This window comes from Bos taurus, chromosome 16, assembly GCF_002263795.3.
Source record: "Bos taurus isolate L1 Dominette 01449 registration number 42190680 breed Hereford chromosome 16, ARS-UCD2.0, whole genome shotgun sequence".
NCBI lineage: Eukaryota > Metazoa > Chordata > Mammalia > Artiodactyla > Bovidae > Bos > Bos taurus.
The window spans coordinates 44898998-44914923 of NC_037343.1; the positions used below are offsets into that span (position 1 = coordinate 44898998).

The 15926-nt window shown below is 41.1% G+C and overlaps 1 protein-coding gene and 1 non-coding gene across 9 annotated transcripts in view; both read left to right on the forward strand.

Moving 5' to 3' along the window:
• The window catches only part of RERE (arginine-glutamic acid dipeptide repeats), a 415037-nt gene that overhangs the window by 283083 nt on the left and 116028 nt on the right, over window positions 1-15926 (forward strand). For all 8 annotated transcript variants that reach the window (XM_059875727.1, XM_059875728.1, XM_002694049.6 and 5 more), the window contains 3 exons: window positions 6345-6393; window positions 12279-12403; window positions 13487-13586. In XM_059875727.1, coding sequence (XP_059731710.1) covers window positions 6345-6393; window positions 12279-12403; window positions 13487-13586 — 274 coding nt within the window. The remainder of the gene's footprint in view (window positions 1-6344; window positions 6394-12278; window positions 12404-13486; window positions 13587-15926) is intronic.
• Window positions 11393-11461, forward strand: MIR2285CK (microRNA mir-2285ck). Its single transcript, NR_162345.1, has one exon. It is a non-coding gene; the product is annotated as a microRNA mir-2285ck (primary transcript).

Below are 15926 nucleotides of genomic sequence, written 5' to 3' on the forward strand. Positions count from 1 at the left end.
CCAGTGGACCACGTTTTGTCAGAATTCTCCACTGTGACCTGTTCATTTTGGCTGGCCCTACACAGCATGGTCCATATCTTCATTGAGTTATGCAAACCCCTTTGCCATGACAAAGCAGTGATCTGTGAAGGGGTATACAAGTATAAGATACCTAAATTTAAGGTAATATGAGGGGAAACCCTGAGGCAAGGGTAAAGATGTACATCGATGTATCTTGCATTATCCTGGGATATGACTTCCATCTTTGGTTTCTTATTGCATATGGAGTATCCATCACCTACGTGTGAGATTTACTACTTATATATTAGCTATTGTTGCTTATTGAAGGATTAACCTGTCATTTTCTCAATTAGGGCCCTTTTAAATTTTAGCCACCAGCATATTTTTAAGAATTTATTCCAGTGAACATTCATTGGACAGTCTTGTTCTTATTGATCCGTTGGTAAGTTGCTAAGTCATATCTGACTCTTCATAACCCCATGGACTGCAGCCTGCCAAACTCTGCTTTCAAGCACTATCTCCCAGAGTTTTCTCAGGTTCATGTCCATTGAGTCGTGATGCTCTCTAACCATCTCATTCTCTGCCGGCCCCCTCTCCTTAAGCCTTCAATCTTTCCAGTGTTAGGGTGTTTTCCAGTGAGTTGGCTCTTCCCATCTGGTGGCCAAAGTATTGGAGCTTCACCTTCATCATCAGTCCTTCCAGTGAATATTCAGGGTTGATCTCCTTGCAGTCCAGGAGATTATCAAGAGCCTTGTCCAGCACCCTAATTCAAAAGCATCTGTTGTTCTACACTCAAGTTAATCCCAGTCCCCATGACTTCAGAAAGTGGCTGCAGACTTTACTTTGTTTTCCATTAATATGGATGCAGTGTCCATTCTCTTCCTGTGAATTTCTCTGTGTAACAGTGTCAGAGTTCTTAATCAAGTTATATGTGTGAACATCTCTTTTCTTCAACAAAAGTATAATATTTCACATTGATGGGCTGGAGTGAAGAAGTGTAAGCGAACAGGGTAACAGGTAATACAAAACAGGAAACAACTCAATCTTCGTAATTAGTTAGGCCCCAGAATTTTCTGAATTTCATAATGTATGATATGAATAACAGTGCTTCTCACAGCTGGTTTGTGGGCCCCATTATTACTTTTATCAGATCCTGCCCTTGAGTTCCTTGTGATGAAATGGGAAGCAACATGAAAGACCAGAAGGTGCATACCAGCAGACTCGATTTGTTTGTTTCAGTCCAAAACTTAACTAGCTACTTCTTTCATGGAACACCATTTTTATTTGAAAGAATAACTGATAGACTGTGGATACACACTTGGGTGCTTGGTGGACATTTTCTTGATAATGATCTTGGTGAGCCTGCCATTTTAAGGAAAACAGCTGTTTTCCCAATGCAAGATTGGAGCTTTCAAGTAATAAATAGAATTTGGAAAAAGTTTTACCCACCACTCTGAGCTTAACAGCTTCTATACATTAACAGACTTTTCTTACAAGATGTATGGTAATACTAATGAATGTGATTTTAAAAAAACTATTAATATTTGGAAGATCTGCAAACCTCTTTGTTGTTCAGTCGCTAAATCGTGTTTGACTCTTTGCGACCTCATGGACTGCAGCACACCAGGCTTCCCTGTCCTTCACTGTCTCCCAGAGATTGCACAAACTCATGTCCGTTGAGTCCATGATGCTATCCAACCATCTCATCCTCTGTTATCCCCTTCTCTTGCCCTCAGTCTTTCCCAGTATTAGGCTCTTTTCCAGTGAGTCAGATCTTCTCATCATGTGGCAAAAGTATTAGAGCTTCTTGAACGACTATTTTCTATCTAACAAGTGCATGACAAAATCATGAGTGGAAAATCCATCAAAGACCAATAAGATTTTAACGTACAAAAGTCCAAAAATTCATTGATAAGATTTTAGAGTAACACTGTGCAAAAGACCTTTAGGAAACAATCTCATGTTGAGTTTTGGTGTAGTATCAAAAAGAATATCCATAATTATCAAAAAGACTAGTCAAATGGTCTTTCCTTTCTTGGTTATGTAATCTGTGTGAGGTTAGTTTTATTTTTTTTCATATACTTTAATCAGAACTCATTGCAGCAGACTGAATATGGAAGCAGATACAAGAATCTAGCTGTCTCCTATAAAGTCACATCTTAAGGAGATCTGTGAGAATGTAAAACAGTGCCTCTATTTTCATTGTTTTTTTTGTTTAAATAATATTGTTTTTCATAAGAATGTGTTATATTATGTCATGAGCCTGTTGTTACATTAAAATAAGTAAATATTTTGAAACTTCTCAAAAATATAGCTTCCTTAAGACTTCAATAACTTTAGAATTAAAAGATTACCTAAAACCAGAAAGTTTGAGATTTGCTGTATTAAGTAAAAGGAAAAATGTAGTAGTCAGCATAAGATGACTGAATGTTTTCTACAGGCTGTTGATATTGCATTTAAATAATTCTGGTGATTTTTATCAATTGTGCATTCTAGCAGTGTAGAAATACTCATGTAACCAAGGAATTTCCCATTTGCCTTGAATGAGTAGTAGTGCCAGACAGGTACTGTATTCGATACTGGGAGAATACAGAAAAGGGATGAAATCTCAGTTTCTTTACTAGACAGTCCCAGAATGGGTGGAGGTAGATGTCCATTAGTCATGGCAGAATGTCGCCTGCTGGCACGAGGTGGGAACCTCAGAAGGAGCAGTCGGGCAGGGAGGTGGCAGCCGAGGACCTTAGAACATAGAGCATGGCTGCTATTGGGAGAAGGAAGGACTGAGATGTTCGGGGGATTCCAGATCTAGCTGAATATTGGCAGTTTCCCAGGAGGAAGCCTACTTTTTCTCTTCATTTTAGTTCATATTCTGACAGTTTTTGTGTTAGTTGCATCCAGTTTTCTTTAGTAGCGTATATCACTATCTACCTCTTTTTCTCTTGGACTTAAAAATATTTCTGCAATTTATTCTCTATCTGTGAGTTCCTGGAGATGGTAGGCTCATGCCATTGTATTGTCTGTTTACCTTGGATCCTAATCTCGCTCAAATACAACTTTGTTGTGTCTCTTGCTGGGAATCCCTAATGTTTAAAAATTGCATGTTATAAACACTTTCTTGTAAAAACTGATTTTTAATTTTAAAGGATTCTTTGCTTTATTTTGTGCTTTTCAGTCCACTCATTAATAAGTACCCTTCGTTGATATAAAAGAGAGAAACTGACTTCTCATTTTGGCTTTCCCAACATTTCCCAACATTATTTTTCTCACTTTGTGTCATTATTAGCAGTATTAACAGTTATTAGTCTCCTATTTTTATACAAATAAGTGGGACATAAGGAGTTTTTTATGAAGTATTTGTGGGGTTTTAGTATTGGGGATTTCCTCGGTAGCTCAGCTGGTAAAGAATCCTTCCTGCAATGCAGGGGACCCTGGTTCAATTCCTGGGTTGTAAAGATCCGCTGGAGAAGGGGAGAGCTACCCACTGCAGTATTCATGGGCTTCCCTGGTGGCTGAGACTGTAAAGAATCCGCCTGCAATGTGGGAGACCTGGATATGATCCCTGGGTTGAGAAGATTCCCTGGAGAAAGAAACAGCTACCCACTCCGGTATTCTGGCCTGAAGAATTCCATGGACTGAGGAGCCTGACATGTTATTGTCTATGGGGTTGCCAAGAGTCAGACTCGACTGAGCGACTTTCACTTTCAGTTATTGTGACGCAGTTCTTTTTTTTTTCTTTAAGATTTTTGATGTAGACCATTTTTAAAGTCAGGATGAGATGGCTGGATGGCATCACTGACTCAATGGACGTGAGTCTCAGTGAACTCCGGGAGTTGGTGATGGACAGGGAGGCCTGGCGTGCTGCGATTCATGGGGTTGCAAAGAGTCGGACACGACTGAGCGACTGATCTGATCTGATTTTTAAGTCTTTATTGAACTTGTTACAATGTTGCTTCTGTTTTATGCTTTGTTTTTTTGGCTGTGAGGCATGTGGGATCTTAGCCGCCTGACCAGGGATCCAGGCCACAACCCCTGTGTTGGAAGGCGAAGTCTTAACCGCTGGACCACGAGGGAAGTCCGTGTGGCACAGTTTTGAGCTAAATATGATAGTTCTGGTTTATTAACTAAAAGAAAAAGCAAAAAAAAAAAAACCCATCTTTGAAATAAAAATGAACCAGGATTGTTTGTCCTGAAATTATCCAGGACTTAGCAGTGTGTGGCAGTGATGGGAAGATGCTTCCATAACCAACCACTTGAGAACCCTGGCCCAACATAGACCTTCTAGAAGAACCTGAAAGTTGAGCTGTGGGGCACACGTTGCTATGTGGGCTGTGGCTGAAATTTTCGGAGATGATACATTTGGGCCAGACCTGCTTCTAGGCAGGCAAGCCTTTGGAAAGTATTTAGAAATAGAGGAGAGAGCTTTTGGCAACGAGTTTTTGCTTTTAGCTAGTTATAAAACAGAAATGGTAGGTAACACTGACTGCCTTTTTTTTTTTAAAAGAAGTACTCAGATTAAAATAGCCTCATGGCCTTTGTGGCTCCTCTACGTGCTTCCTAAAACAGCTGTTTGTGATCCTACGTAAAACCCCTGGGACGTCAGCTCTGCATCTCGGGTGGCCTGTGAGTTAAAGGCAGCCCCTCATGCCAGCCTTTCTCCCACCCTGCCTCTGTCCCTCTTTTTCAGTTTCCTGCCTCAGCGGGGTTTTGGTCCCACTTGGGAATCCGCCTCTGCCCTGATTTTGGGCTCCTCATCTCCTTTAGGGCTCTCTCCCCTTCTTGAAGCCTGCCTAATTTTGATCACTCCCCTGAGCATTTCTACCGTTCTGAAATGAATTGGGCTTATGAACATAGTGATTGGACCTGTTCTGGTGTCTGGGGCACACCTGCTGCCTTCCTAGGTAGACGGATTGTGGATTGTAATGATCTTAAGGAATCAGACCACTTTATTTTTGTTGGTCTTCTCTCTGGTCTTCTCTCAGCTCATACTTGCTGCCCTCTTTGCCAAAATAAGACTTCATGAGAAAAATTATCAGATTGAAGGAAGTGCTGGACCTGAAAGAAATAAGTTTTTCCAAAATTCATTTTATAGCTTCAAAACCAATGGTGTGTGTGTGTGCATCCACGTGTGCGGGGGTGGTGGAGGTATCAGATTCATGGGAGAAAAGCCAGAGACTGGGCTTGCTTTTTGGTCTTGGCTGTTCTGCTCTTCAGCTTAGTCCAAGTCAGCAGATAGTCATCTAGCAGCCCTCGCTGCAGAAAAGACTTCTCTGCCCACTAGTGAAAGCTCACAGGTGACTGTAAGACTCAGGATGTATCACTGGGCAGGGAGAGGGTTTTCCCGAGAGAGTCAACAGATAGCCGTGATGGGAAGAAGTCAAGGGTAACGGAACTCTGGGAGGCGGGGCCTGCATTTCTTCATCCACAGTGTATACACCCTGCATGCCCTGTGAGGGCCTGGCATGAAAAGACCTTCAGTGAATATTTCCAGGAATGAAAAGGGGAAGATACCCCACACTTCTAGGATGTGTGAGGTGACATGGGAGGAGATAAAGCAAGGTTTCGGTGAAATGCTGGTTTTCTGAAGGAGCCTGGGCGGTTTGGATTTGGCACCAGGGAGGGCGAGTGCAGCAGATGCAGTGAGAATGTCATGGGAGGGAGACGGTCCATCACCTCCTGGACCTGCTGGGCTCATGCCCGCACATCCCTGAACATCTCTGCTCCACTTCACTTTGTTAAAAAGGCCTATTCTGACTGCCCTGTATAAGGAACTGTAAAAGCTCATTCTTAACCACCCCTTTAGTTCCGTGACCCATATCAACACCTGACCTATTATTTGTTCTTTTGCTTTTTAATCCAAATTAGAATGAAAGTTCCCGTAAGCCAGGAATATTGTTATTTTCACTGCTTTATCCCCAATACCCAGGACAGTTCCTGTCTTGCAGTAGGTACTTAAAAAATATTTGTTGAATGAGAGAATGAATGAATGACCCAGTGTGTACACTAGGAATCATAAACTGTCTTGTTTATATTTTAATTAAGTTTATAGTAGGGCACCCTGAAATATTTTGAAAAGAAGACACATGGATTGCGATTTGTACTATAGGAATGTCCATCTCTCTGTGGGGTGAAAGGAGGATGGTATAGAAACTCAAGGCAGGAAGCTGCAGTAAAAGGGCTTTTAGAAGAAAAATGTTGCATGTGGGGTTGGGGCGGGAGTGTATATGTGCAGGCAACATTACAAATAGTGGGGAAGCTAATTCTTCCTGTGTTCTGCCTCTTGAAAACATGTGCTTATTTATGTCAGAACTATGCTCTGCTAACCTGATGTGCTCTTTTCATGACAGGAGGCTGAACAGTACCCAGGGAGAAATTCGTGTTGGTCCTAGCCATCAGGTAAAGTGAATTTTAGTAACTTCTTTAATAGGTTTTTATTTCTTATTATTCATCTGGTCCTTTATTCTTTTGAGCAGAAACTTAGAACTGTTTTTATGCTATTTGGAATTTTATATAAATGAAGAGATTTATTTTTTAAAGACAACCACATACTTTTAAAAAATTATGGTAAAGTATATACAATCTAAAATTAACCATTCTGACCTCTATAAAGCGAATGGTTCAGTGCCTATAAATACCTTCACATCATTGTGCAGCCAATCCGCAGAACCTATTCGGCTTCCCAATCTGAAACTCAGTTCCCATTAAACAGTAACTCCTCATTCTCCCCTCCCCTCATTCTGTGGCAACCTCCCTTCTCCTTTGTGTGTCCACAAATCTGACAGCTATAGATACCATATCAGTGGAATCAGCCAGCATTAGCCCTCCTGTGTCTGGCTTGTTTTCTTAGCATAAGGTCTTCAGGGAGCTCCCACATTGGAGCATATGTCAGGATTTGATTTCTTTTTATGGCTTAATTGTTCATTGTATATATGGTTGTTGATCTGTCAGTGAACATTTGGTCACTGTGGGCTTCCCTGGGGGCTCAGCTGATAAAGAATCCGCCTGTAATGCGGGAGTCCTGGGTTCGCTCCCTGGGTTGGGAGGATCCCTGGAGAAGGGAAAGGCTACCCACTCCAGTATCGTGGCCTGCAGAATTCCATGGACTATATAGTCCATGGGGTCGCAAAGAGTCGGACACGACTGAGTGACTTTCACTTCACTTAATGCTTTCATTTAGCTTTTTAAAAACCCCATTTCCTTCAGAAAATTCAAAGTGATTAAGATGTTTTGTAAGCTGGAAGCTTGTTGAGTCATGACCTGTGCTCTTCCATGTTTTATTCAGTTTACTAAGACTCTGCTGTTCTGTTTGTCATCTTGTCTTTTGATCTCTATATCAGGTAGGATGCTTTGACAGAGAGGGCCAGAACACTCTGGCTGAACATGGCTGTTCATGGTCTCACATATCATCACGTCTGGTCAGAGAGGACCAGGCTGCGCTCCGCTCTTCTCCAGTTCTTGTGATTTGGTGTTCAGCTATACCCATGGGCTGCCTTCTTCCTTAGGCCAGGAGCTGAACTTGATTCTAAGATATACTTCTTCCGTTCACATTATCTCTGATGTCAAGCTTCATTGTACATCCTGCGGTGTGATTATAATTTAATTGGCAGCATTTCTTCTTTCTCAATGCATTTAATAGTGGTTCTTACAGTGAATGAAAATGCAGCAAATGTTGAGAGGAGGGAAGGGATACACACTGCTCTCCTTTCCCCTTAGTAGACGGAAGATTTTCCTGGAAGGTTTCCATTAGTCCCCACATGTTATTGCCATGGGTGGGTCATGTGCCTATATCTAGACTTGGGAAAATTGCTGTCTTGACCCATGGTAGCCATTACATCCTAGCAATATGATGTGGTGTCAAGTGAAGAGGCAAGAAGAGTTACTGACTGGAGGAGGGAGAGGGGGAAGACGGGAGACAGTAGAGCTGAAGGATGGTTCCTTGCTGGAACCAGATGCACGTTCTCATCTTTGAAAGTCTACAGCTGGAAGATTCACATATAGGGGACTTTCTGTATGTAGATTCACTGTCTAATTGGACTTGTTACTTAGGTTCACACTTTAAGATGGTGATATGCTAATCCTGTCATCCCTTCCTTTATTAGCTGATCAACTTTTCTCTTGTCAATTTTTGATTACCTGAAACACATAGGAAAGGCAGGATAAATGCTTGTATCTTTCCCTCTTTTTACCAGTTGGTTCTCTAACAACTTCCATTCGTCATCAATGGGTTTAAAATTACTCACATGCTAACCAGATGTTGTTATTCTTACTGATGAGATTAAATTATCCATTTGGGAGCTAGTAGGTTCCTTTTCCTGCTGTCTTCTGTGTCCTTTTCACTGGACCCCCATGATCTTTGGTTAGAGTATATTACCTAGTATGACATGATTTTTTTGTTCTCTTATATATGTTCTCTGCCCTAGATCTGGAATGAAACTTTTGTAATGACCCCTCATTGTTTTAGTGTAGGGCTTCAGATGGTAAAGAATCTGCCAGTAACGCAGGAGACTTGGCTTTGTCCCTGGGTTGGTTAGTAGAAAGTGACATTTTTTGGTTGGCTGCTGCCCTGTTCATTATTACTGGGATAGATACTATTTTCAGGCCTTTTCAGAACAGATTAGGAAATATGCTTTCCCCTCACCGCTTTTCTTTTTTCCTTAATTTATTTATGTTTTAGAGATAATATAGCATGGTCTCTTTCTAATACTAATTCAAAATTTTATCTAGGCCTTATATTTAATCCTATAGATGAAATGTTCTATCATTCACATCTGTATCTTTTCCCCATGTCAGAAAACCAATTTTTTTAAATGACATCAAAATAATTATGTATTTGCCTTAGTCCTGTAATGCTTACATAGCAGCTTAGAATAATGGTACTCACACTGCTATAAATAATATGATTATTTGAAACAGCTTAGCATTCAGTTTTTATTTTGGCCATAGAATGTATCCCACTAAAGCTCTTTAGGGAAATTAGTATGTTTTAATGTTATCTGAAATGATTCCTCAGTTCAGTTCAGTCGCTCAGTCATGTCCAACTCTTTGCAACCCCATTGCCTGCAGCACGCCAGGCCTCCCTGTCCATCACCAACTTCCTGAGCTTGCTCAAACTTATGTCCATCAAGTCGGTGATGCCATCCAACCATCTCATCCTCTGTCGTCCCCTTCTCCTCCTGCCAGGATCTTTCCCAGTATCAGGATCTTTTCCAGTGAGTCGGCTGTTCACATCAGATGGCCGAAGTATTAGAGCTTCAGCTTCAGCATCGGTTCTTTCAGTAAATATTCAGGACTGATTTCCTTTAAGATTGACTGGTTTGATATCCTTGCAGTCCAAGGGACTCTCCAAGAGTCTTCTCCAACACCACAGTTCAAAAGCATCAATTCTTCAGTGCTGAGCCTTCTTTATGGTCCAACTCTCAGATCCATATATGTATGACTACTGAAAAAACCATAGCTTTGCCTCCTACTGTCGGTAAAGTAATGTCTCTGGTTTTTAATATGCTGTCTAGGTTTGTCATAGCTTTTCTTCCAAGGAGCAAGCGTCTTTTTATTTCATGGCTGCAGTCACCATCTGCAGTGATTTTGTAGCCCAAGAAAATAAAGTCTGTCACTGTTTCCATTGATTCTTGGAGAGGAGCAAACTCAAAACATAGTTAGGTGGATTTATTTGATTTTGCTTTAGAGTTTTTAGGGGATTGTTCTTTAAACTTTGTTTTTGTAATTATGTAAAATACATGGCTCCAAAGTCAAACATGCAGATGAATTATGTTCAGAAAGTTCACCTTCTTTCCCTGTCTCCTCTTTCCCTGTTCCTTCCCTCTCTGATAGATAATTATTAGTGTTTAAAGGTTTTGATTTATCATTCTTATTTGTATCCTGCCCCACCCCCTGCTCTTAGATAAACAGTAGCATAACATAAACACTTCTACCACCTTTCTTTTACCTTCTGGCACTCTGTCTTGGCATTCCCTCTGCTGCAGTATGCAAAGCCCCTCCTCATTTTCTTCTGCCACCTCTTGGGACCCCTTGGCATGGGAGAAACAGCTTATTCTTCCAGCCCCCATCATCTGGAGTTTGTGCTGTTTCTAGTCATTTCTGTTACAAGTAATGCTGTGATGAACAGGTTATGCATGGAGATTTTTATTTTGCCCAGTTGTCTTTGAGATATTATATTATCCCCAGAAGGGGGAATGACTGGCTTAGAGGGCACATGTAATTCTAAGACTATTACAGCGTTCCCCTGCATAGAGATTGGACCATTTTGTGTTCGTGCTGACAACTTAATGTGAGTGCCAACACGCAGCCTCGTGTCTCATCACACTTTGGCACTGTGTCAGTCTGATAGGTCAGCAATGGTATCTCAGTGTCATTAATTTGCATTTCTCTTGTCAGCACAGTTGGCCATCTTTCCTATGATTCAGAGCCACCTGCATGTATGTTCTTTTCTCTAAGCAAATTATATTTCTAGTCCCTTTTTCTCTAGGAGGGGTTGGTTCTTCTTCACAGCAATAGTATTTTTTTAAATCAATTTAACAAACAACTATTTGAGAGTTACTGCTGCAACTGCTGTACGTGGTGCTAGGGAAACAGCTTGGTACAAAATGTCTGAGACCTTTTGATACGAGTTGCTGTTGTGCTTTAATTTTAAGGAGAACTCACTGTGGCTCCCATTCTGTACTGAATTAAGGAAGCACACCATTTTGAGAGGGTGCAGTCAGCACCTGATACACAGTGAGAGGCTTGGGAGGTAGACTGTGAAGCAGAGTGTGTAGACAGTAGCCTGCCAGCTGCATGGTTGACTCATGTTGAGTTTTGCCACACAATTGTTTTTAAAACTTGAATAACAAACATTTAAAGCCGTGAACTTTCACATTAAATTCAAGATTTCTGGACTTTGGGGAAACCTGAAGTATGTATGAGCACTGGTTCCCGCTCCTGCGTGGCATTGTTCTCCAAACGGGACTCTCTCCATCTCATCCCGATCCCTTCACACCTAACACCTGCATGCTCAGAGTGGGAGCTGTTGTCATGGATGGATTTGAGTACTTGGAATGTGGCAAGTCTGAACTGGGATGTCGCATTCTGTTTACTGTGGACAGCAGAACATTTAAAGTGAAACATGAGGCCCTCATTTTATTTTTGTTGGCTGTACACTCTGCCTGCTTCAGTCGTTTACAGTTTTTGCCTGTTTCTGTGGACACTGGAGCTTTTAAACTGCAGCTCTTAATTTAAAATATTAAATTAATGTGACCATGTTCTTGATTTAAGAAAATAATAAGAATGTGTGTGTTTTGCAGATGGGTGACTTTTCATAGGCCTCTGAGCAGTCATGAGGCCTGTTTATACTTGCTCGGTTCCAGTAGTGGAGGGTGAGACAACACTGGAGATACTGGGTTGGCCAAAATCTTTGTTTCAGTTTTTCCATAACAGTATGCCAAACACTCGAACAAACTTTTTGGCCAACCCAATATTTGCCTTTCTAACAGAATTGACTTGGAATCTTGGTTGTTGAGCACTGTTTTTCAAATCTTCCAAAAATTTTTTTAAATTGAGGTGTCCTTTATGTATAGTGACCTGTTTGTATCGTAGGTATACTCTTCAGTCCTCTGTGACAGTTCATTTCAAGGCACAGAACATGGGTCATCTCAGAAGCTCCTGCCTACCCCTCGTCCAGCAGCTGCTCCTGGAACCACTGCTCATTCAATTTCTGTCACCATCATTTAGTGCTCCTGATTTTATTGTTGTTACCTTTATGGATTTTTTGTATTACTATGTCTACTGATACGTGACTCATTGATCTTGACTCCTAAAAGTAGCATTGGTTTGCAGAGTAGTTCACTCATTGTTTTAGTATACATCCTTAGGTGAGACATACATACATACATATATATATATATATAGGTAAACGTGTTTTATTGGATGTGTGTAGTTCTCCCTTCTTTATCAAGGAGCTCTTATTCCCAAAACATTTTTTGTTTTGATACTTCTTTATTCACATGTGCCCACTTCTTTTTCACTCTGTGGACCATGCTGGCACCACTTTACGTTGACACTGTTAGCAGTTCCTTAAGTAGAGATCAAGTCCATTATGAAATCTCCTGTGGTAAAACGATCCCAGAGTGTGCGATGGGCCAGCTTCAGTGACTCATGAGTTTTCAGTTATTTCAGTACTGCCGAAAGAAAGAGGCTCAATTAGCTACTGTGTCTGTCCCCAAGGCCTGCCTGCACAGGCAGCTCTTTGAACATGCCTTGATTGTGACTTCTTCATCCCTGTCTTACAGGCCAAACTGCCCGACTTGCAACCATTCCCTTCTCCCGATGGAGACACTGTGACCCAGCATGAGGAACTGGTCTGGATGCCTGGCGTTAATGACTGTGACCTCCTCATGTACTTGAGGGCAGCAAGGTAATAGGAGTCCACACCCTCCTGCTTTCTGAATCGATGAGTGATCAGTAAACTTTCCCCTTTCCCCTGAAGTTGTGTTTATATATTGGGTATTCTCTGGCTTTACGTTTTGTTATGCTCTCTGTAACTAGAGCCCTGCTCCTTCTTACTGGAGAAACACAACTTTTGATGGTGAGGTCACTTTTTTCCTCCTTGGTGTTTGCCCCAACTCAGATTTTAGAACTTTTCAGGAAGAAAACATCGTACGTCACACATTCTAGTATCAGCGCTTCTTAATACAGTTGAGTAATTGGCTCATCCAGCGCATCTTAAAATCCCATTCCATATTTCTTTGCTCCATGGCTGTTCATTGGTATCTGACCTAAACTTTACATTTTGAGGGCTTACCTATATGAATACTTGCTAACCTGAAAATGCCTAAATTACAAAATGAGAAGTTCACGTCTGTCCCAGACATGTCACAGTGCAGGCAGGGCCTTCCTTTGTCTGCAGGGGTTTCTGGGACTCACTCACTGCAGTATCAACAACAGGCAACAGAAATGTTGAAGCAAGGTGGTGATGGAATTGTAACTCTGGCTGCTGTGTGGTCAGCAGCGTAACTTGGAGGCTACAGCAGAGATGGGGTCTTCAGGGCAGGGGTGACTACTAAGAGTTTTTTTCACCTCTTCCATGTTTGCTTAGAGATGGTTAATGTACAGCATGAGGCAGATTAAGTAAAATTTCAAAGGATTCAGTTTTACATATTTTCTGGAGACTGACCTTTCAAAAGTTTATAATCCAGCTGACCATTCTAGCAGATGGTTTTAGATTATTCACGCCCTCAAAACTAAAGTCTAAGTACTGATAAGCATGGGAAGAGAAACAAATGGAATAGAAGGAAAATAACATTTCTTTTTCTTGGTGAGTAAGGAGTGAACTGCAGAGAAACTTAAAAAAATTTTTTTAAGATGAGAGCAGAAACAGGGCTGAGAACTCTGTCTTAATTGTGCATATAGTGGTGATATTTGGTCTGGGCTGGAGCTGCACTCTGAGAACCAAGGGCTGAAATGTCTGCCCTGCTGTGTTCTCTTCCCGTCTCCGCAGGAGCATGGCGGCCTTCGCTGGGATGTGTGACGGAGGCTCCACAGAAGATGGCTGTGTGGCGGCCTCGCGGGATGACACCACCCTCAACGCACTAAATACGGTGAGACCTTTGAAGTTCTCTAGGTGGGAAGCAAATTCTTCTTTCTCCTGTGCCAGCCATAGGGAGTCTGTGATGATGGCCCATGAAGGGGTCTGAAGTCTCAGAAGGCAGTGCTGTGGGGTACTGCTGGGCTTGAAAGATGGGAGTCGTGGTCCCGGTGGTGGGCTCCCTGACCTTGCCAGTGATATGGCACCTCCAGATTCACCTTGTGACCTGCGTCTGTGCTCCAGTACTGTGGTGAGCCTCTGCCAAGAGCCGGTGATAGTGGTCAGAGTTCACTGAGCTCTCACAAGCCCGGTAGTAGGCACAGTGATCTTACTGAATCCTCACAGCGCCCCTCTTAGGGAGGCTCTGTTATTACCACTGTGTGGACACAGGCAAGTAAGTTGAGAGCAGTGGAGTCACAATCCATGGTCATACACTTAAGATGTAAATCCAGAGGCCCTGCTTTCCAAGCCTTAATATATTCTTTGAACAAATTTGGTTTTTATATATTTGGCTTTGGAACAATGTAAATATTTCAGATGTTTATAAAAAAAGTTAAATTAAAAATAATAGTAATCATTTTAAAAAACTAAAGTAAAATGTAAGCCACGAGCATAACGGTACTGAGTTGGTTGCATCACATATCCTGTGTGAGCAGTCATCTGCTTTAATCCTATGACTCCACAGCAGCTCGGAATAACCCAGCTTGAGCCGCCTCTAGCAGTAGGATTCCTGAAACCAATTTACTTCTTTGGACACTCCTTTTTGACCTCAGAGTATATCCTATGCAGCTGTACAGGAAAATGAGTGTGTCATATAGTTCCTTGAAACAGTTTTTCTCCTGTGTGTTCATTAATGTGGAATGATCAGATCTGAAGTAATAATGAATTTTTATGGATTTCTGATCTGTTCACAAAGAGTCTGCATGGTTCTATATGGTTCTATATACTTACGTAGGATACTGAACATGAGGTTGAGCAACTCTTGGTCGTGATTGAGTGTCATTTAAGCACCCTTTTTGTTTGTCTTTTTCTTGAGAGGTTACTGTAATTGGAAGGGACTTCTTTCAGTCATCTGTTCCAGTCTCTAAATAGATTAGAATCCGAAGCACAGGGAGACCAGGTGACTTGTATGATTGTTGTCAACAATCCAAAAAGTTGGCAACAGACCCCAATTTAGGGATCTTTCTGCTGTACAGCTTGTTGCTGGGGAAACGTGTAGATATCTGAATGACATAGCTGGTTGTTATTCCTGGTCTAGTTGTGTTTCTTGAGTATTACATAACATTATAATAGTCTCTTATATGTTGGAGGTTGAATCACCTTGCTGGGCATATGCCATGTTCTAAATAAGTGAATGATTTCATATTCCCATTTACTTTCTCACCTGTTTGCTACTTAGAACTTTTGTGGTTATAAGGAATCCTTATTCTGAACATACAGTGATAGAGCCAGAGGGGCCTTTGAGATTGTTTTACAGATGAGAAACTGAGACTCAGAGATGATGACAACATCATCAGTGGCTATAACAGATGTAGCTGTGAATGTCTGTGAATTCAAAATACCCTAAAAAATGTGTGTATATTCAAAGTCACTCTTTGAAATGAGCTGGTTTTCTGTTGGGTTTTGGTATAAAAGCTTTATGGTGATCAGTTGAATTTTGAGTAACAAAAGTGTTGCCATATTTAATTAAATGTCTGTTTTTGACACGTCCTGAATTATCTGATTTATTCTCTGTCTTATTCCAACCCATCTAAAGATCCTGTGGAACATACTTTTGTGCAGAAATAATTTGAGCTATTTTTGCCTGTGGTCCTTTGTAGCAAGTTCCTTCTGAAATTTTCTTAAGCATTGCCGGAGGGTTTTGGTTTATGGTTTTTGTTTCTGTGAAGCTACCTTCTCATCATTTGAAATTCTTCCTGCCTAGGCGAGCCCAGGGTGGCTCAGGTGTCGGATTATGCAATACAAGTGCATTTAGCCATCAAAAGACTGAGTTGTGTGCTCATTTTATGATGAATGGAAACATTTAGTGGCTGTTTTAATTTTTATACTTTTGTTGTACTGGTTCATGGAGCGTTTTAGTTGCAGGCACTTTCTTTAATGAGAAGTGAAATGATTGGAAAAGTCTTGAGAGAAGTTAGTGTTTATTTCACATTCCTTGGAATAAGAGGGTTTTGAGTTATGTTAAGTAATAAATTAAAAAGATTAATTCATTGTCATGTGAGAAGTATTTATTATTTCTTAGAGTATAGCATAGAGTCAAAACAATGTAAAGCTTTTATCAACTTAGAATAAACCTGTGTCTATTTCCTGTTTCCCAGGACAGTGTAGAAATTTAAAGTATATGGAATCTGCA